Source organism: Pelobates fuscus, chromosome 2 (assembly GCF_036172605.1).
Source record: "Pelobates fuscus isolate aPelFus1 chromosome 2, aPelFus1.pri, whole genome shotgun sequence".
In the NCBI taxonomy this organism is placed as follows: domain Eukaryota; kingdom Metazoa; phylum Chordata; class Amphibia; order Anura; family Pelobatidae; genus Pelobates; species Pelobates fuscus.
In genome coordinates, this window is record NC_086318.1 from 407,042,069 (window position 1) to 407,065,947 (window position 23,879).

The window sequence follows — 23,879 nt, forward strand, 5'->3', positions numbered from 1 at the left end:
TCTTATCTGCCGTCACATTCTATGTTTCTATGTAACACTATAGCGTTTTTTGTGTTCCTTTAATATATATTTGAAAAAAATATCAAGCATCACATGGCAAACGTAGCATAAGTTATAAGTGATGTTTACTGTTTTATTCAATGCTGTGACTTCCGGAGAAAAGACAGTTTTCCTTGAAGAAACCATAGGGCTCAAAATTTCCACACATCACTAGCCATTGGTGAGAGAAAATTTAACCCTGGCGAGTAGAAATGAACCTCTTGTGAATGTGCCTTGGTCCCTCCAATATTGCAGTGGCAAGTAAATTTAAAGTCCTGACTAGTAGACTAAGACTTATAAGTAGTGGTATAAAATCTGTTTTAAAATTTGTAGCCCATACTCCCCAGAAACTTTTATACTAGCCATGTTAGCATTTTTAGGTGATTTAAATAATGTTTTATACCAAATTTGTGCTTCTATTAACTATCACTTGTGGTCACCAGTCGCAGAGGTTGCAGCTGCAACCGAGCCCGTCACTCCAAGGGGCCCTGCAGCCCTGTAACTCCTGCTGATGCACACGGTAGAGGCGAGCAGCACAGCTCCCCTCCTGCCAGTTACTGTATGTAGTGTGGCCGAGCGGACTGCAGGTAGAGGATCTTCTCTATTCTTTCCCCGGTCTGACAGGAAGTGCTCAACACAATCCTCCACCACAGTCTGCTAGGCCACGTTACACGGAGGTCAGCAGGCACAGGAGGGGAGGGGGTTGGGATGTGACACATGGAGGTGCTTGGGGGGGGAGAGGGGATGAGACACATGGGGTAACTGGAGGTGGATGAGACACATGGAGGGGCCTAGGATGGGGAATGAAACACATGCAGGGGCTGGCGGGTGGGGGGGGGGTCTGGCAGGGAGTATGAGACACATGGGGGGTGGGCCCAAAGCAATTTTCACACTGAAGTCCAGTTACATCTCTGCTTGTAGTTCATCATATTTCATATTATTTCTCAACAGGCATCTTCACCCCTACTCCCTTGCTAATTGACTGATTATTTTGATTGTTCCTTTATTGCTTGATTTAGAATTAGCATAGAATTAATATAAGGAAGGGGGAGCGGAATTAAACATGTGCCTTTTTCATGCAATAACAATTTATGAATATCTTGATGGGCACCTGTTAGTGACATCTAGTCTCAAGGTTAATTTAAAACTCCAAAACTGCCATAAATGCTCTTAATCTTGTTTCTTTAGTGTGACGCTTTGGTGCAAATGTCCACCATCACAACCAGTCTGGGTGTCGACACAGTTACAGTTAGAAAAGCGCTAATCAAGAAAATACCCTAGTCTGCAGCAATTTACAGGATGCATATAGTGGTTTTCTGGAAAATTGTATTCAGAAATAAGCACTTCTGCATGAGCCCCGTTAAAAATTGGAGGGCTGTTCAGTAAAGTCACTCAATGGTCTAGCTTGAAAATAAAATGAAGGGCCCCACAAATCCAATTCCAATTTATGGGAGTAGAATAATTGAGTAAATCAGCACTATTATGCTATGGGATATTGTTGATCAAAGACACAGTCAAAATTGGTCAGATTGCATCGGTTTCCATGGCTGTTGCTGCATTTTAGTATTTTTTGTAATCACAATTGCTCTTTATACATAACCAGTTTGTCTGAGATCAATGGATGTGCTTACTGACTTGCTTAGTTATACTGTCTCTCTTGAGTTCTTGTAAGGCAGTTCTTCACACTTGACCTGCTACTGGTCTTTTGGGACACTACAAAAATGTATGAGAAGGGTCCAAGTAGACAATATCCTACAGGGAACATCTAAGATCTAACATTCTTTTTTAAGTAACTCCAGTACAGAAATAAACTGAAAAGCCATGCTCTCGCAATAGCAGTTTTTTTTATTTGTAAAATATAGAAGATTTTCTATATTTTCTTTTTCTTTTTATGGTTTTTAAAATGTGTGTAAAAACTAAGGACAGTAATACATTATGCAAGCTTCTCCGACCTTGCATTCTCAAATGCTGTAGACCAGTTTTTGTGTTGATTAAAATTGATTGAGAGCCCGAACTTGTCCGAATGCATCCCAAGCTGTTTTTGGTTGACAGCTAGCATTTACCTTTACAAAATAACAATGACTCCCTCAATTCGCTATAAAACTAAAACATAATCTGGAAGCAATTGTTGGACATATTATAATATATAAAAGACGTGTATTAGCCTAAGTACAAGTAATATTGTGTTTTAACTTAGTCCCAATGTTAGGGCGTGTTATGTCGCCCTACAAAAGGAGCTCTTTAACATCTTTAGCGAGGCATAGCAAGTCCTAATGATCAGGCCCTCTGGCCAGCATGCTTACCCTCTGTCTGATTGAAGTCTGGGGACCTACCTGACAAACCAGGAAATCCCCCTGCAGCCAATCCAGCTGATCGGAGTCCTGTGGTCACATGTCTCGGATTGGTTGGATTGCCTGATTGGATGAAAACCGTAACCCCAGGACTAGATTATCAAAGATCACTGGGAAACTGCCACCACACGGTATGCTAGCAGCGGTTCATTAGACACTGTCCACAATCCCAACCAACACCATCACAGAGACCAAAAAGCTCATGTATGCCACAGCATCAGGGGTCCTCCAAATGCTTGAATACAAGATCAGGATGAAGGAAAAAAAATGCCCACCATGGAGACTAAGACTGAAAGCCAAGATAAAGGCAAATTAGTATGCTAGATCGACTTCACAGAGTTGAAACAATCAAGGGAATGCCCATACCAGAGACACTGGAAACAGCTAAGCAAAGGCTAACAGCACTAGCAACCAGACTGAGAAGATACGCCAGAGAACCAGAAACTAAGAGAATAAATGCCCTGTTTACCAAAGGACAATCCAAGGTGTAGCCACTACTGTAGAGTAACCACAACATATCCATCCAAGACCCACCCAGAGCATAGACTGAACAGTACTGGAAGAACATCCATTCTATAGAATGTAAGCTCGCTTGAGCAGGGTCCTCTTCAACCTATCGCTCCTTTAAGTTTTCTTGTAATTGTCCTATTTATAGTTAAATCCCCCCTCTCATAATATTGTAAAGCGCTACGGAATCTGTTGGCGCTATATAAATGGCGATAATAATAATAATAATAATAACATCTGGGAAAATGAAGCACTGCATAACACCAAAGCCCAGTGACTTCTAGACCTAAAAGCAGACCACTGCATGCTCCCAGAAAAGGAACCAGTCACAATCACAGTGGGAGATATCCAACAACGAGTAGCCCATATGAAAAGTTGGTCAGCCTCTGGACCTGATATGATTCACACCTACTGGATATAGAAAACTATCAATGATGCATGAATGCCTAGCAGCACAAATGAACCAACTACTAGCAACAGGCTCCCACTCTGACTGGCTAACACAAGGCAGAACTATACGGGAATGAACAATACCGTCTAACTACCAACCAATCACCTGCCTCCACACAAAATAGAAGTTTACAGGGCATATAAATCAGTACATTACTCAAAAGGCATTTGGAAACAACACAAGAGGATCATAACACCAACTGCTGGTAGACCAAGCAGTCAAACAGGGCTCTAAGACCAGACATACCAATCCGTGCAAGACCTAGATTGACTACAAGAAAGCATAGGACACAATGTCATACATATGGATACTGGAATGCTTGGCTCTATACAAGATCAGCAAGACGATAACACAAATTAACATCATATGTGGCAAAAACCAAGGTGATGCGCTATCCCCAATGCCGTTCTGCATAGGCCTCAACCCCCTTAGCAGGATCATCATGAAGAGTGGAAACAGATATAGGTTCAAGAGTGGAGCTACTTAATCTACACGGACAACATTAAGCTGGATGCCAAGAGTGAGCAGGACATTGACTCACTGATCCACCTAACTAGCATATACAGTAAGGACATCGGAATGTCATTCAAACTAGATAAGTGTGTGAGGGTGATAACAAAAAGAGGGAAAAAGATAATCAGGACAGAAGGAGTTCAAATACCAGAAGGTCAAACAGGAGATGTAGATAACAGCTACAAGTACCCGGGGGGTACCACAAACACATGACAACCACAATGAGGAGGCAAGGGGATATCAACATCCAAGTACCTAGAGAGAGTCAGACAGGTCTTGAAGTCCCAGCTCAGTGGCAAGAACAAGATCCAAGCCATCAACACATATGCCCAGTCATCAGGTACCCAGCTGGGATAATATCCTGACCAAGAGAAGAGCTGGTCACCATAGATGTTAAGACCCAGAAACAATTTACTATAGATGGAGGATTCAACCCAAAATCCAGCACCCAGGAACTGTACACCAGGAGCCTGACAAGTGTCCTGGATGAAACACAGAACATCCACAAATACATCACAAAGATGGCTAAATAAAATGTCTGAGACAACAACAGATAGAGGATGTGGAAAAGGAGGAAGTTCCATGACAAGACAAACCTTCCCATGGGGTGTACCACTGGCAGATAGTGGATATAGCTCACATTTCAAAATCCTCCAGTGGTTGGAAAAGGCAGCACTGAAGCACAGCATTGAGGCACTAATCTTAGCAGCACAGGAACAGGCACTCGGCAGAAGATCAATAGAAGCGGGAGTCTACCACACCAGACAAGACCCAAGATGCAGTCTGTGCAAAGAGGCCTTTGAGAAAATCCAGCGCATAGTAGCCGGGTGCAAGATGTTATCAGGGACAGCATACACTGAGAGGCACAACCAAGTTGCTGGGATTGTGTACTGAAATATCTGCACAGAATATGGGCTGGCAAGCTTATGTCCTGATGGGAGATACCACAAAGGGTTTTTGAGAATGATAGGGCAAAGATCTTGTGGGACTTTCAGTTCCAGACAGACAAGCAATGTGTGGCCAACCTGATATAGTAGTGGTAGACAAGGAACGGAACACTGCAGTGGTGGGGGATGTGGCAGTATCCATTACATTAGTAAGAAGCAACATGAGAAGGTGGACATACACTAGGAAGGCAGAAGAGCTAGAAAGGGTGTGGGAAGTGAAGGCAGTACTAGTCCCATTTGTGATAGGAGCACTTAAGGGGTTGAATTACACAGCACAAAAAACAAGCAAGCAATCCATATAAAGGTTTATAGCTCTTCATTCATGTGAAATTATCTTTCGTTAATGTGGGACAAATTGCTTTAACTCTTTAAAGGCCATGAAGCGTACAATTAAGTTTACTAAACTTGGCAGAGAAACCCAGGTCTTGCACAAAATTAATCTGTATTTTTTAAAATCAACTTTGTTGTTTGCTGACACAGTTTCATCTGAAACGATATCTACCTCTCAGTATAAAAACAAATAAGATTGTGTACAGTATTTAAAGCAGGTGTGTGGCAAACTCCGATATAATTAAACCCCTGAGATCTACCTTGGAAATAAAGCCAATTATAATGTGAAGCACACTTTCCAGCCCCAGGTCAGACAACACAATTGCCACCACGGTGAATACATTTATGCTAAAGTTAAAAGCAAATGTTACTATTCTTCTTCAGTTCCAATTAACCCCTCAGACTCTTTGTATGATACATCCCATACATTGATGAGGGTTAATTGACTAAATAGGGAATTGTGGAACGTTGACAAGGGAATAGCAAAATCTAGGTCAAAATACTTGACTAAAAAGTTAATCTTAATCTTCTTCCAGCTCTGTTGTCGTGTCCGAACAATTCTCATGTCAATTTTTAGCAATCCCCAATATATTGAGTAAACCCAAATGTGTCATTACATTACCTCTACTGTATTCATGGGCAGTGGTTTGTCAATACCGTCTGCCAATACTAGCATTGATTTTCTAATACGTAATATGCAATAGAGTGAGATTAAAGGGTTATTCCAAGCACCATGACCACTTCAGTGTTTTGAAGTGGTCAAGGTGCATGGAGCTTGTATGTGCGGTGTCTCAGTTTGAAACTCTGCACATACGGAGATATTTTATATTGCTGCCGTAATGTAACTCCAACTCCTGCAACGTCATCAGCCAAGCCAGAGCAATAGTTCCACTGTCAATTCCGTGCATGTACTTTGCAGAGAGGGTCATTCATTGGCTGATGCACAGCACAGCTGACCCTCTCAGAGATGGCAACGTGTAAGTATGTGAACGTTGTTAGATTGTTTTCATTTTTATGTACTTGTAAATTTCGAGTGTTGAAAATTGTTAATCAAATCCTTTTGTATTTTGAATAAGGAAACATGACGTATTTAATATGTCCAAAAATTTTATCTGAAGTGACAGTGATTGTTAAAGCTTAATGCTAAGTGTTGATGTTGATATTGTAAGTTTTCCAAGTAGTAAACATTTTTTAGAAATGGTACCTCACCTCTCCTAATTGTCCGTCTTGTGACTTTGTATCCTCCAGTTTGGACGCTAAAGGCTTGATTACAATCTTGTAACTACTTTTTAGAGGCCAGCCGCTACCTCCTAAGGTGCCTGCTGCTACTGGATTGGTAGTGTCCGTTTTACTGAATCCAAAATTTCACAAATTGCGACAGGAAGTTACCATCTGCCACTGCTGAAAGCCAGTCACTAAGTTGTGGCTAAAAATTCCCATAATTCTCATTAAACATAAGTAACTAGCTTCCAATTGGTTTACAGTCCTATCGCTATTGTTTAACGGCTGCTTCTAAATCTCAAAACATAACGCCAGCCTCTTCGATGGTGCAAAGAAGTTAGCAACAGCTAAATTCCTATACAACATGTAATAAAAAAAATATGTTAGCTGTATAGCATTACACTGAAACCTGAAGCACATCTCAAAACTATAGAGTTTTAAAAAGTTTGGGTACGTGATAACGAACTATAAAATTATTTATTTCTATAAGATGCATCATATATCATTTAAGCTAACAATTGCAAGGAGAAATGAACCTCAAAGTTACATAGAAATGTATCTGACATTGCAAGGAAATCCCAGTTTAATATATTATATACATCTGTCGCTATCTCCTGCTAAGACCAATCACAGAGTGAAGTGCGCATGCTCAGGGTGAACCTTTTTACCTGCAAGGTGTGGTTGCTATGATGATAACTTACACAACATGTGTTTTTCTACTTTACCAGGTGCTAATCTGTGACTGGTCGGAATCTTTGTGAGCAGATATTATTGGAGGTCTGCTAGTAAAGTTGGAAACCTGTCTGTAGTTAGTAGCAGCTACAAGCTACGGCTGTTGTTAATAGTGATAGCTTATAGCAGCTATTTACCTCCGAGGGTGGAAAATACCAGGTATTTGAAAGTAGAAGGCCGCATCAGGGTGCGCCTTGTGTTCTTTGCTATGAGTTCAGAAATTAAAATTTGATGTCGAGGAGGGGGGGGGGGGGGGGTGGCTAACAGCTCTTAGCAGAACTCTTAGCAGAACTCCGCTCAGGCCTGAGAAACGACCTATCAAATAGCCACAAAAAACGCAGAGATTCAGCCCGAAAAGCAGATATCCCTCCAACAGAGACAATGGGGCGAAAAAACAAGAAGGCTCAAGGACTGGCCGGTCCCCGCCAGCCTGATATCAGAATCTCCTTTGAGCGGCCGACAAACTCCCAGACCATAAAGATGGCACCTGATTTGCGCCGCACACACACGGCATCTGAGACCTCGCAGGACGAAGAGGAATCCATACCCTGCCCCCGGTCGCAAACACCATCCTGCCTATATGAGTCGGGGGAGGACGAGACACCCTCCACAAAGGGGGACATTAAAAGACTAACAGAAATTAGGAAAATCTGGGGAGTAGACCTCAAGCATGTCAAGGCAGAAGTGGGGGAGGTGCGCCAAAAAGTCCAAGCACTAAAGGCCAGGGACACCCACCAGGGACACCCACCTAGAAAAACTTACCTCTCAAGTGCAACAACTGAGATGCTCGGTGACCACAATTGAGGGAAGGCACCGGCGGAAAAACCTCTGTCTCAGGGGGATCCCTGAATCGGTGACTGATGAGCAGCTCCTGCCTTATGCCCACAAGCTGATAGCAAACATAAGCGTGGGGGGGCAGTGAAGACAGGCAGCGGTTCTCCTCTGCATTCCGGGTGCGGAAATTGGCCGCAGCCCCAAGCGGAGCACCCATGGACGTCATTATGGTGACCCTGGATATAACTACAAGGTCAGTTATCATGGCACGTTCCAGAGAAATGGGGTTAATCATCAATGAAGGCCACACGGTGGCAATATTCCGTGACAAACCATTCACCGTTCTCACAGAGAAAAGAAAGCTGGCACCTACAGCCAGTAAAATGCGAGACTCAGGAATAAGATACTGCTGGAGAGTGGAGGGTTCCCTCCTAACAGAAATAGAGGGAGAGAGTATGACCCTGACATCAGAATATGACCCAGAGCACCTCCTGCAAAAGGTGGGTCTGCCCCCAACAAGGGTAACCCCCTCACCCACCAAGAGACCCAAAACAACAGAGGGCCCCAGTGTGAACGACCACACTGAACCATGACCATCATCAGAGAAAAAGGACCGAACAAAAACAGTTGCTAACAGAGACTCCCTTTGGTAAACAGCCTTAACTTGTTGACCCACCTAAGATCAGCCACTGGCCCTGAAATATACCACAACATCAAACCGGCGCCCAGCTAATTATCAAGCAGACACTCCCAGTTGACAATCCCATAGAGACGGCATACCTATACAAACCACAGCGGCTACCTAACTACATTGCATATGTGTCTACCTAAATATAATGCATAACTAAATATATTGCATAACTATATATACTGCATAACCACATATATTGCATAACTGTACACGTTGATTTCAACTTAATTAAAAAAAAAAAAAAATGTGATGTAGAGGGGTCATTCCTTATTTATCCCTCTTTTTAGGCAAAAATTCCAGTAGACATGATTTGGGATTGTATCTGCAAATTGGATCTAAGGAATGTTTTGTCAAGCTTAAATCAGTGTCTAGAAGACAGATACTAATCTTCTTACAGATGTTTACAGTCCTGTTTTTCTATTATTTGTAAACATTCATTACATTTATTACTGGTTATAAACTTGCAGAAGCAAGCAAGTGCCAAAAATAATAAATGACAATAAAAATTGCAAGCCACATTTACAGTCATATAATTTTAGCTTAGCATTCAGCCTATTGTTGGCACAGGCCATGCTGATGTGGAAAACATACCACCATGAACATATTGAATGATGTCTTGGTCAAGCACAATGCCTCTCAAACTCCATTTTAATGTTTTATGTACCTTTGTTTTAGACCAGGAGTTTCTCTGTGCAAAATTCTAAAAATGGACCAATCAACAGAAGCATTCTATTGGTTTCCATGGTGATTGTTTAATTTTATTCACGTTTTCTCCAGAGTTGATCTCTGTGAATAAACCATGGCGTGTCAATAGCTAATGTTTTAGATGTTATTATCTCTGGAAATGATACAGAGGAACATTAAATATGCACATATACACAGACTACCAACATGGCAATGTGGAGACTTTGGAGAAATGACTAGCTTGTACATTTACATTTTAATTAAATACTTATTAAACAGGATTACTTGGAGGTATTTTTTTTTTTTACCTGACAAGTCACTGCAATAGTAATTGGATATCACAAAGTCAATGAAATAACTCAACAGTCTGTTTATATAATTCACCTGAGTAGAGAAAAGAATGAATGTCAACATTGTGGCACTTCATTTAAAGGTTAGTCACACGCTTACACTATTATCAGCAGACACAAATATATAGCTGGATGCATTGCTCCCTTTGAATGTCTTAATAAAAGATCCACGGAAAGGGGAAGTTTGTTATTATTTGTATCATTTAGAAATAATTCATATATATGTGCGTATGTGTAGAGAATACATAAAATTGAATCGTGTGCTATTCGAAAATAATGCCATTAAGGGGTTCTGGTGATGTAATGATCCAGCACAAGATTCTAAAAAAGATTCAAGATTCTAGAACATGATCTGCCAATAAAATAATGGACAATAACCGACTTGAAAATAAATAAATATATATATATAGATAGATAGAGATATATTAAATATGTTGAGCTGAGACAAAACACAATAAAACTCCCTGCAGATTTAAAGCAAATTCAATTCATTTTATCTTTTCTGAAAGGTTCAGTTTCTTTTAATGACTAATCGGATTAGTCATAAAAAGTTGTTGATAAACTACTCTACCATTTATCAAGTTCAGCTGCTTGAATTTTGTCTGTCATTAAAACCTTCCAAAATCCCCCCCCCCGCCTCCCCCCCCCCAAAAAAAAATGGCCGGAACAATTCGATTAACTGTTATTGACCGATATTAAATTCATGCAGCAGATATTTTGTGTGAATGTATAATTTGTAAAGAAAATTATTTTATTTCTAATATGTGATATCATTAGTATCATATCTATTTTGTGTTTAGCTAAACTGTTTTTTTTTTTGTTTTCTTTTTAGCTACTCAGAAGGGCACTCAAGATGATTTAAATAAGAAGTCCATTCAGGCGCTCAAAAGGTAAGAATATATTATTTGTTAAGACCTGCATAATCAAATATCCTAATCTAACAGGATTGATTTAATAGGCTTGTCAAATGATTCAATACTCTTGGGAAAAACATTTAAAACATTTCCCGTGGACGTTAATGGTGACTTTTATAGATAAATAATTTGAAAGTTTATCTAACAGTATTGAATCGTTAGGAAAGCTAATTAAATCGAAGCCTTACTTATAGAACTTATCGGAAGTTCCGAAGATCTTGGGACAATTAATATATCTAGTCACCATTCAGAAATACGTCTGTACTGTGTATCCACAATTAAAAAACACGAACGTTGTGTGTCAAATGGCAAACTGACGTGTTGGTAATGGGGTGATATCAGTTTGAAACTGAAATATAGTCATGGGATTTGTATAGTGCTGGTAACAAAAATAAAGTACAATACACAAGTAGCTAAAAACTCTAACTTTGGATTCATTTTTGTTGCTAGGATTTATTGTACCGATGCAGTTCATTATTGAGCACCCCTGGGCAGTTTTCGGTATGTAGGTGGGCATAAAATAAAAATGAGAAGCAGAACATAACGTTATGTGTTAAGCTGGAAGAAATCGTATATTTATTGCATTTTAAAAGTATTTGAGCAATGACATCTATTTTGTAATTTTTATCTGTACTCTAGCTTTGGATTTGACATGAAAAAATAAATACAAGTATAAAAGTCACTGTTGGCTCTAGTTTTAGAATACATTCACAAACCATCAAAAGTAGAAGAATTGCAGTTTTTTTTTACATATGGTCCCTCCATTTCAGTGGGAAAAAAAACCCGAGCACTAGTGAATTAACAAATAATGAGGCTAGTTTAAAATATCATGGTGTAACACAAGTTATAAACCAACGAGAAGTCTCAAACAAAATGGGCAGGTTATAGATTGGTAAATAAAAAATATCATACTCTAGAAAACTGTTTTGTTGCCTGATAAGACAAACTATAATTTGTGCCAGAATGATGAACATAGTGACGAAAACAAGCTGTTTGTCCATCTCATCTATGAAACATGGAGGACATCGTTTTATGGTTGGCCTTGCCTAGTTCCTCTTTAATGGTGATGTTACAGTCCTTGGGAACCACAGGATGAATTCTGACATGTAAAGAAACATTGTATTTGCTTTCACCTTTTAGCAGGTGGAAAACCACTGCTAAACATACACACAAAAACTCATACATATACAATACTGCTTAAGCTGCCATAGATGTTTTTGCTTCTAAAACGTTGGGTGGGTCTATCTTTCTACCATTTACACACCTAGGTAAAGATTTTAATCTGATACGGCTGTAGTAAGTTCTCTAATACATTTATGATGGCATCCTGCATTACATAGCATGGCGTCACTTTTGTTTTTGCCAATCAGAGATAGATAATGACTGAGACTTAAAAATAGAAATAAATTGTGTTCTATCGAGTGGCTAACAATCTGGTTAGTACAATGTGTAAACTAAATTTTATTGGATGTAAAGTCATTTTGCATCACAGATACCCTGCTGTAAATGGTAAACTTTGTAGATCATTGTATAAAAATCTAAACAATATTTGTTTTCTTAACAGAGCACACCAGCTGGACCCTGAAGACCCCCAAATTATTATGTATTTGGCATTGCAGCTGGGCTTTGTAAGACAGGTGAGTTGTGCAGCACAGGATCTGTTCCATCCAACAGTTCGCTATAACTCTCTCAATGCTATTCAATCATCGTGTGACTTCATGATACAAGCTCATTATTTGTTTCAACACTCATCATTTATTTTCAGCAGAAGGTGACTGACAACAGCAGAGAATTAGAGGGCTAAATATAACTTCCAATTGAATCTATCAATAAAGACACCGGCCTTGGATGTCTAAAATGCAATATGTCATAGCACTAGTAATATTGAGTGTAGCCAAGGCTAGTAGAAGCTGATGATTTACAAATTCAGTGCTGGCTATCCTTTACTCACCGGATGTGTGTGAACTATATTTCCCATGGTGCTTAGTGAACATGGAAGGCATTGCTTGGGGTGGATTTGATGTATCTCCCTGGGATAGAATGAGAAGGGAACATTAAGGTGTCTGTAAATACTGCCGAGGAAAAGGAGCAGGATAAGAATAAAGAAGGGGAGGATGGAGAAACAAACGGGTCGTTTTAAAATGTAAACGTTTTTCAGAACAGATTTTATGTTCCCCAAAAATGAATAATCACATGTACAGTAAATACTAATAGACTGCATTTACAGAAAACAATCAATATTGCATTACAAAAATAAAATTAAAAAAAAGTATCAGTGGAAGAATGCAAGATTAAATAATATGTAGCCACAGAGGAAGTAAACAAGAGACAGGATCATAGTTAGTACTTTAGTGTCTTCAAAGCTGGCCTCAGTATCTCTCTCACAGCTTGCTGGGAAAATAGAAAACACTGCTTACAGTGGATATGATCAACTATGACTTTACATTCTCCTTCCTTTGTGTATCTTCCTTCTTTATATTTTCCCTGTAGGTTTGATGTGCATAAAGGAACATGGAAATGCAATAAATAGCCTGAAAACATAAAAATTTCCTTTTTTTGTGTTTATGACAATTTGTGCAAAACAACTTAGCAACATTAGGCCTTCCTGGTAGTAAAGAATTGAATCAATGCTTTCCTATGGGCAATTTGAAGACACTGGATGTCCTCATGTAAAGCGTGAGGACGTCCAGCGTCGTTTCTTGGAGTCAAACCACCAGAGGCAGTCTTAACCCTGTAATGTGAACAATGTTTGCAGCTGCAGGGTTAAAAAAAACAGTTACACTGTACCCAGACCACTTCAGTGAGATGAAGTAGTCTGGGTGCCTATAGTGCCCCATTAAATAGGCTGGTGGGTAGAGATGAGTACCAGGAGCCTCGGTCAGCGTCCTCTGTAGTCCAGTCAGCCTTAATAGCAGAGTTGCAATTCAAACACAGATTAAAAACACAGTACATTACAAGCTGAGCAGAAATATGCACATACATACATACATATGCAGTTGTCAAATTTAAATATATTTTTTAGATGTTTTTAGACCTGCAATGTCCTGTTAATAAATGAATAATACTTTATCTGCCTTATTTTGGGTTTGCGGTGCTGGGGGCGCCTTAGAATTTTGTGCTTACAGGCGCCAGATATGTAAATTTGGTTTTGCAGGTTTGTCTTATTTGGGCAAGTAGTAGCAATATCCTGTTGGAACATGTTTGCATGGAAGTGTGGCAAAATAAGAAGATGCACATATCTTTCATCGCCTGCTGCACCCATTCGCTCCTGGCTAAGGTCATCATTATAGATGATCTCAGCTGATGCAGCCTCCTGCATATGCGAGGCAATCAGCACCTCCTTGTAGAATAGCATTAGACGAAACACATCTCTATGGGGAGCATTTGGAATCTAAATGCTGATCGTGAGGGCGCTGGACATCAGCCCTGAAAATACTGTATGACCATAATAGGAAGGCAGCGTTTATAGAGAAGAAGGCACAAAGGCAGGCGTTTTGAATCCAGACCACTGCATCGAGCTTCAACTAATTAGATGACATGACTTAAAAAAACAAACAAAACATTTTTAGGGATTTATTGAAGATCGGCAGAGTATTGCAAGTGGGGTATTTCTAGATAATGTCACGGATTTTAAATTCAACCCTAACTTTATAGGAAGACAGCTATGGACGTTGGTTGAGTGCATGTTAAAACTTAATTCAAATTGTATACTAAGATTGAAAGTGTCTGATTTTTGATAGATAGACCTCCATTTTTCAAGGTTCCAAATTATTTAATATTTTTGTGGATACACTTTTAAAATGATTTAATATTTTGAAACATTTTAATAGTGTTCTTTGATTTATTAATATATATTTTTATACATTACATATTTTTGGATATTTTAATGTTTTGATTAAAGGTTTATCCAAAAATATCAAATCATTTTAAATGTTTATTCAAAAATATTAAAGCAGGTCCATGGTCAGAATGGTCAGTTAATCCTAAAAAAAATTTAATATTTCAATATGTGTTTAGTTTCAGTATTAATCCCTAATTTATTCTTTATTTAAAAAAAAATCTTTTTTTTTTTTTTTTATTAAAACCCCTTAAATATGTCGACTTTCTGGCTAACATAACAGATAATTACTATTTGCATATTGCACAGGCAGCAGATTGTATTTACAGTTGAATTTCACAGTTAACTAAATTCTGTTTAATTTGGATCATTGTAATTTTTATGAGCGTTGCTTTGGCAGCTCACCGATATAAAACCCAATGGTCGAGGAACGTGCATTGTATTATGTAATAAGCTATAACAGGTGAGGTGACGGCTTAAGAAATAAAATTGCTTAAGTTAAAATGATAGAATACGTTTTTGAAACACAATTAAACACTATGTGCACTCAAATTTAGCCGCAATTTTACAATTAAATACCAATTTAGTGATATGACTGAAGTATAACCCGCCACGTAGTTGAAGCAGTAAAGTGAATGTTTTTATTATGAAAATGATGGTAAAAATCTTAATCAATGGCACTAACAAAACCAATAGCAAGACAACCAATGAAGGTAAAAGTAAACAAAAACAAAAATTTACTTCTAATAGTTTTATTTCTAATAAAGTGGACAATACAAAGGATGATGATGTTAGCGTCACTTGAGACTTAATGCTGACATTTACTGAATATTAGCAGAAGTAAAAAAAAATGTCATGTACAATAACAAAAATTAAGAAGTACAAATCTTAATTTGCCATACTTCTTCACGATGCTGAGGACATTCGAAGAATGCAACTTCCCAGAATGTAAATTTTTTGCTAGTTGAAAGAATGTTAAAATAATATCTGTATGGTACACATACAGTAAACACCTATACTGTAAGTGTATGTTCTACAAAGGACACTGCAGGCTGTTATTGCAGTCTGCAAGGAATAATATTAGTATACTCCTGGTACTTTCTCTTTCCTTTCTGCATCTTCGGTTAATGCTAGATCACAACCTTGAAGTTTGAAGTACAAAGTGTGCTGTAGAATTAGGGATAATGTGGTAATGTACAGCGATTTACATCACTACTACAAAAGGAATGTATTGAAAAACAGTTTTATTTCTATCCAAGGGAAACTCCAGACTAAAATCCAAACTAAACTTGTTTTTTTCTTTTTAAAACATATTTTTTGGAGGAAAGAAAAAAGTTTTAGCAAGACGAGTTACAGATAACTTATATACATAGAAATTATCTGCAGGATCAGACTATTCCTTTAATCACATTGACATCCAATTTCAGATTTCTCTTAACTTGGGCAGTTTTTTTTTTTATCATTCTCTTTTTCATTAAATATGACACGACGCTTGTCATTTGGAGCTGACAGATCTTCATGTCTATTCTTTTAAATATAAAATTCCATTGACGTTCCTTAACATCAAACATTGATTCAATCTGATTATGCCGAAGTTTTCTTTTCTTGGCAGAGAACCACCTCAGCATTTTTAACAGAATTAGTAATAACACATACATCATTAACCTCTGATTTTATGCCGCGCAGGTCACCATTAATGCTGTGTCAGTAGTTTAATGGTCCATTACCTAGTTTCACCACCCTTCAGGGTAGCCTAGATGACATAAGTCATGGAGCTACTGAAAAATATCAATGCAAAATCTACTGCAAGATGAACATGATAACATCACAAAGCTGCTTGCGAGACCCAGCAGAAATGACAGTCCATCTGATACAGAATTGCTGCTAAGCTCAGCACTGGCAGGAAATTCAAGCTGGCACACGTACACGGGCCCCTGAGTTTCAGAACACCATCTGTGTTACAAACTTCCACATTGCTCGTGTTACAGCGCTCCTTAATATTATAAGCAGTGACATCTGTCTATAGATACTTGGCCTTTGTCCCTTTTGAGATGAAGGGTTGTGTGCTAATAGCAACAGTGCTAGACAAAGTGGACACAAAAAAAGCCAATAAATCAAAAAAGAAAGGAAAGAGCTATAATTTGGACAGATTATAATGTATCACTTGCTATAAGTGATACTGTGATGTCAACGTTCTCATTGTTTAAATCTGTAATGTGTACAGATATCTGTTTTGGTCCAAATGAGCTGTTTTGCATTAAAAGGATAGTCTAGGATAAAAATGCATGGTTAATGCATTTAAACAAGGCATATAAAGTAGTAAAAATATGCATTTATATATTTTTTGGAAATCACTATCCTTACTCCTTAAAATCATACCTTTTTTATAGCTGTAGAACTTGTTACTAAAATACATTCTGTTCTGCCCATCATGAACTTCCTTAATAGTGCTGGGCAGCGTCAAAGCAAATGATTGGATTGGCACATTGCAGCACTAGCCTTACATGCACTGTGTGTCCACAATACTTTTCATAGAGAATCATTGTGGATACACTGCCCATGCGCGGCTTAGACATGATCTGCCCACCCAGGTCTTTTAAATACCCATTCTCTGGGTTCTTATATTATCTGTTTATGTTGCAATGCCTCTACGTAGGCTCTCCCTAAGCTTAAAGGGTAATTGAGACCTGGACCCTGTGCTAGAGGGGTATCAGCTACACCTCAGTGACAAGGCCCATAGAAGGCAAAACGATTATGCAAGCTGTATTTCTCATGCAGAGACATTTTGGTTCTGGGCTGCTCTTATGGGCTTATCAGTCTAATATGCCAATGGTATAGGTCAGTGATGGCACAAATGAGCAAAAACATTTTTGAGACCTGAGCGGGGATTAACTGGAGGGGTAGCTACTGAGTTTCTCTAAACTATTGCCCGTTCTCAGACTTCTCATATCCTCTGCTTTTTTCAAGGAATATCTGTTGTCACCATACTTGATGTTTGATGGAGAAATAGATTGAATTAATGAATCTATTTCAGTTGGAAGCCTTTAGAGGTGTTGGATTGGTTTTGGGAAAACTACAATGTGTTCAGTTATAGGGCTGCAGGGGCATGGTCCCTATATGCCAAAATTACTTAATAAACCTAAAGTCAGTCTTTAATGTTTAAAATAATGTAATGTAATTAATGTAATAGAATTCTCATTATTAGAACTATCTATACATATACCATTTGGTGTGTTTTCTCTATTGCCCAAATGGGATTCAAACTGCATTGGTGGAAATTAACTGAAAGCTGATACATAGACTTTACCATTATAAAACTCAGTTGTACTGATTTTACAAGCCCCAGTACAACGGAAGACTGAGTTTTCACCGTTGGAAAGAGAACTTGCAATTCTTAGGTTTTACTGAATACAACATATATTAAATTAACCAACTAAGCTGTAGCACCAGTGTATTATTCTACTTGCAGAGAGTGATATACATTAGCACAAAGTTTTGAGCTTTGTAGCCATATAAGGTGTTTGGCATTGATTGTCCAAACTCTCTGATTTAAAATAATGGAAAGATATTGAATAGAATTTCCCATTACAGCAAAAACAGAGAATATGAGAACTCAGAGGACAGGCAAAAGCTCAGAGAAACTCAATAGTTTGCCCTTCAGTAAATCCCCACTCAGGCCTCAATATAGTTTATGCTCACTTGTGCCATTAAAGAGAGAACCTATGCTATTTGCATATCAGACTCATCCCGCACATAAGGGCAGTTCAGATCCAAAATGCCTGCAAGTTCCTCTGCACAGGATGATTGTTTTGACTTTCTTTGGGCCTTGTTAGCAAGGTGTAGCTGATAGGCACAGTGAGCACGTGGTCCGCATCTGGATTACCCTTTTCATTTTGGGAGAGCCTTAGCATTTAACGTAGGGAGAGCCTAAGCAAATGCCCTAATGCAAGAAGAAGTTTCCCATTACCCAACATATTTTGTAAGCCTAAGTAGGAGAAAAGGTCAAGTCTTACCTATCAGAAAAATAACCTGCAGTTTCAAAGTTTGAGAAGATGTCCTAGATGACCAACTTTGCAGAGATCTATTATTCAGTAGAAAATGAGAGCACAGAGTATTTGTTGAGATTCATACATAATACAATACAATACACCGTTATTTTGAGGCATCAACAGACTTTCTTAAAAAAAAGTAAATGTTAATTCCGATAACCACAAAATCGGGATCATTTCCTGAGATTTCTGTTTGCTGGTATTTTAATCTCAATTTACATTTTTTTAGTAGTCTCATTATAAAATTAATTATTTCATAGTGCCTAATAGGATAAAGAGTTTTTTTCATATATCTTACATAGTTAAGTTTGAAAAAGTTTTCAATATTAAAGTATTATTATCTAGGAGAAAGAAAGAGAATTATTGGGCCTTACTAAGCACAGTGTAAAATGTAAATATTAACCCCTTAAGGACCAAACTTATGGAATAAAATGGAATCATGACATGTCACACATGTCATGTGTCCTTAAGGGGTTAAAACACTTAATAATACTAGAGTCGTAAAGCCCTAAATATGCGTTGTGGGAGCCATCCAAAGATCACTGCGACTGTGGAAGAGAAGTAGTTCTAACGATAAAGTAAAATAGTGCAATTCTGTACGGATACATTTCCTGGCAAAAACTATCCCAGAGCCACACAATGATTTACCTGTAGGTGTCAACTCAGCTTTAAACACATTACATCAATATCTGCTATATGAAAATGAAATAAAATACACCTGATTTAGGCTTTGGTGCAAGACGAATAAAAAGAAAGTGCCCCCAGCCTTATCTTTAAAATCACAATGTAATTTATTGTAAAAATAATGAATGCAATGGAGGAAAACCAAAGTATGTAAAATTACAGAAACGTGCCTGTTGGTGCTCGGTGGCCTTGCTGGTGTTCCAGGTCAGACCCACATAGAATCGAGTTTCACCACTGTTTAGACACAAAAAAATTAGAAATGAGCTGTTAATGATTAATCCATTGCTGACAATGTGTCACAGTTCGCACCATGACATCCAGACGGCTAGACGTGGTCGCCCCATAAGAACCTGGGTACTATGCTGTCCTGGGCCTGCTATCTACATTTGAGCCACAGCAGTTCCTAGTCCTTGAATTTATTCTAGTCCTGTTCATCCTGGCTTGTCTGCAGCAATGGGGGCTGGACTTCGTCTATGGCTGTGCTTCACCTGAGATTGATCAGTCATCAGCTGGGTATCTAAACACTGCCTGGCCCTGGGAACATTATCAAGTCTTTGATCCTGTTGTTGTGTTCAGTTCCAGTTTCAAACGTTTACTCCATATTGACCCCGGCTTCTGTCTTCGTTTATCCTGATCTCTGCAATCCCTGGACTTTGGCTACACTTGTTAATCCTGACCTCTTGCATCCTTTGAATTTGGCTATCCCTTGACTATCATGCTGTTTGTGTCCTTGTCGGTACTGCATTGGAATCACCTTTCCTGCACAGCCCACTGCATAGATTCACAGTCCTGGTGGCTTCTTATCTGGTCATCTTGGACATCCTGGTCATCCTGGTCATCTCTGTGTCTATCTGCAAGGGTGAGCAACATATCTGCGCTACAGACTCCCACCTCAGGTAAGAACTCCTGACAAAAGACTTGATCATCATGGAGTTTGCAGAAATGTGCAAGCCTGGCCCAGACTGTTTCAGAGTTGCAGCGAGAAGTCATGATTCTTAAAGGCACAGTACGCCCAGCCCCAGAACCTGCTAATTCTGGGCCGTTTGTAATTTTGCCTGAAAAATTTGATGGTAGCCACACATCCTTCAAGTATTTTAAGGTTGACTGCTAATTGGTATTTGCCTTGAAGCCTCAGACTTATGCTACAGACTTTATAATGGTCCGAGCGGCTATCAACCTGCTATCTGGAAAGATCAAAACATGGGCACACCAGATGTTGCAGTCTAAGAGTTCTGTCCTTGAAAGTTGGGAATCCTTAATGGTTGTTATGGATTCGCAATGCAAGACTCTAGCAAAACCACTATGCCAAGGCCTGCTCCACATCCCAGAGGATCCCAGATTCCCAGAAACAGGGAGACTAAGTACCAACAACACACCTCCTTGTTGCCTCATTATGATTCGGTTCCTAGGAAGACTCCAGAGGTAACCAATATTCATCTCGACCCTGAGGAACCTATGGAAATAGGAATGGTCCAATTTAGAGTGACGCATGAAGAAAGAGACCGGAGGAGAAGCAATGGCCTCTGTTTTTATTGTGGACAGAGGGGACACTTTATATCTCATTGCCCTGTTTGCCCACCTAGGCCTCCAGCTCTCCGACTGACTACTACCATTCTTCGTCCTATGAGCTCTGCCATGCCAGCCTAAAAAGTTTTAAAGATTTTGTCATGCCTGCCCATGCTTGACCTCACTGAGAAAACTCCATCTCCTGCTCCAGAGTTGTCTGCATCTACTCCTGAAGATACTTCCAGTAATACCATCACTACTGCCTGCCAGCCTATGGATTGTACCTATGCCCCTAATGGTACTAAAGACCCTCCATCTGGGTACACCAGGGAACTGTCCTCCGCAGCACAGTATGAGCAGATCATTAGATGCTCTTTAACTGTAAATGGGCACATGGGCTTCAGCAGAGTTATCTGCATTGTTATGTAGGTTGGGGGCCAGCCAGACAGGTGTGCTTGACACCAGGCTGGCATGCCCCTTCTTGACACCAGGCTGAAATGCCCCTACTGTGGCCTTCCCCTTTTCTGGGCAAACCTGCCCACTGTGGGTTTTGCCACTGGCGATAAACCCCTCACGCCCCTCACACGCGCATGATCTGCATACGTCTCAGTTTAAGAAGCAAATTATTTCTTGCTTTTAACTAAATTATTTCACAAATAAACAGATTAGGGTCATATTGTTCAATGTAGACCACAGAGGTGTCCGGTGGCATAGTAATTTAAGCACTTTTCAAATAAATCTGGGTTTAGTTGCGTCTAAATCTATGTCTTGTTTCCGGTAGATTATAATCAACAATGTTTAAGTGAGAATATTGGGCAGTTTATTGCATTTTTATTAATATTAACAGGTCATTTCAAAGTTAAAATAAATGTTTATGTTAAAACCACATAATATTAAAATATAAAAAAATAACAATATATCACAAAATATGAAAATATCCAAACATATATCCTCTATAAAAACATATAAATGTATCATGCATTATTTTTCAAAATATAATATCATTTGAAAAGTGTATCTTAAAATATTACATCAAGTTAACACACAAGTAAGCTAACTTCTAGCACTCAATAGAATCTATGGCAATTTGGCACGGTAAGTTTATTGAAACACTATGGGCAACTTTCTCAGAAGATCGCAGGTGAAGTGTGCATGCATGCGCTGATAAAAACCTTTATAGCAAACTCATGTATTTCTTATAATATTGTTCTTGATGTGCGTCCAATTTGAAAAAAACAATAAATACTATTTGGTGATTGGTACCAATGGAGACGGATATAGATAATGTGTAAATGTAGGTGACAAAAAGCTTGTCTGTAAAAACGAGAAATGCCATGAAAATAAAAAAGCTACACACTCGAAAGAAAGGACATAAAAGAAGTCCGGGATATACATATTCTTATAGTAGCTATACTGTATCTGCTTTATCCCAGATCGCTGAACTTTGTTCTAAACATTATTCAAGACTCCTTACCATCCGAAATGGTCATTAATGGGGACAGTATGAAATTCCCCAACCTTCACTAATAAATCTTTAAGGCTGGACAGACTGTCTAACAAGGGCGACTGTTTAGTGTGAAATGTGTTAATTTTTTTAGCTCATTCCTTTGACCTAAGAATGAACATGCTCTTCTAAGGTCAGCTGGAGTATTTCCAGAATGGCATTGCCAAACAGGTGGCTGCAAGTGTCGGTGATCATTTTATTTTTTTTCTCTTGTAAGAGAGATAAATTAGCAGCAACAAGAACCAATAACTCGGATAGTACCCACTCTGGTCTTAGACAAGTTTTTACTCACATATGTCATTACTGAGAGAGACCTGAGTGTGACTGCCTTATGCTATCTTAGGCACTTAAGTAAATACATCATTAAGAATATGTTCATGAATAATATAAAGGCCCACTGTACAAAAAGGAATTACTATAGCATTATAATTGAACTTATACTTAAAGGGACACTATAGTCACCAGAACAACTACAGCTTATTGGATTTGTTCTGGTGAGTAGAATCATTACCTTCAGGCTTTTTGCTGTAAACACTGTCTTTTCAGAGAAAATGCAGTGTTTACATTACAGCCTAGTGATAACTTCACTGGCCACTCCTCAGATGGCTGTTAGAGATCACTCCTGGGTCATAGTTGCCTAAAATGCATCCAAACATTCAGTGTCTCCTCCCTCTGCATGCAGACACTGAACTTTCCTCATAGAGATTAATTGATTCAATTCATCTCTATGAGGAGATGCTGATTGGCCAGGGCTGTGTTTGAATCATGCTGGCTCAGCCAATCATATAGGGAAGCATTGTGATTGGATCAAGCCACAACTTCTGATGATGTCAGCAGACAGCTTGTTTTTTCTGAGACAAACAGCATCCAGATTTACTACAGCTTCAGGTTTGAATACAGTAAGATTTTGCTATACTTATGGAGGCATGAGGAGTCCAGGGGGTGCTAGATGGTGGTTTTAACACTATAGGGTCAGGAATACATGTTTGTGTTCCTGACCCTATAGTGATCCTTTAAATTGAAATTCTAGATAATAGCAGTGTTGTGAATTTGTGACATGGGCTGGGAGCCTGCCAGTTTTCATTTTTCATCTACAGTTTCCTGTTATCCAAGAGATGCTACAATTCAGTTCAATTTAACACTGTCCTCTGTATCAGCACTTATGGGAATATTTTTATGTATAACACCATTGATGAATCTTGCAGGTTAAAACTTTGGATGATATTTACATAATGAATTTGAATTTAGACTTTTTACGGTAAATAAATAAGAAAAAAAAATCTTCTTGTTAAAAAAACAAAAAAAGTAATTTGAATTGTTCCTTTTATTTAAGATTCCTGATGCAATAGAACATCTGCAGGAAGCACTGAAACTGCATAAGGATGATCGAAATTGCCTCCACTTGCTGGCCCTTCTTTTATCAGCTCAAAAACAATATCAACATGCTATTGATGTCATCAACATGGCAACAGCGGAATATCCTGAAAACTTCAGGTAAGAAAGAAATATACAAAGTAACACTATGCAATGTACATTCATGAAAACATATGAATGAAGCTACTTAGAAAGGCAATAGAAACATACAGGTATGCTTAGCAGGTTTCGTCCATCCAAGTTCAAAAGTGGTGATTATGTACAGGCTGACTTGGTGATGGGTAGAGCAAATTACAACAGTTAGAGTGTCTCGGAAGCATCTGACCTTTTGGGTGTTTTATACACGGCAGTTTCTATAGTTTTTCAGTGATGAGATTGAGTGATAGGTCTATGTATTAAAAAAAATAGTAGAGAATTGTT

General features: G+C 38.7%; 1 protein-coding gene across 1 annotated transcript in view; it reads left to right on the plus strand.

The window, feature by feature from the left end:
• TTC7A (tetratricopeptide repeat domain 7A) overlaps positions 1-23,879 on the plus strand; it is a 324,338-nt gene that overhangs the window by 125,668 nt on the left and 174,791 nt on the right. The window contains exons 13-15 of the mRNA XM_063443923.1: positions 10,423-10,480; positions 12,069-12,141; positions 23,419-23,579. Coding sequence (XP_063299993.1) covers positions 10,423-10,480; positions 12,069-12,141; positions 23,419-23,579 — 292 coding nt within the window. The remainder of the gene's footprint in view (positions 1-10,422; positions 10,481-12,068; positions 12,142-23,418; positions 23,580-23,879) is intronic.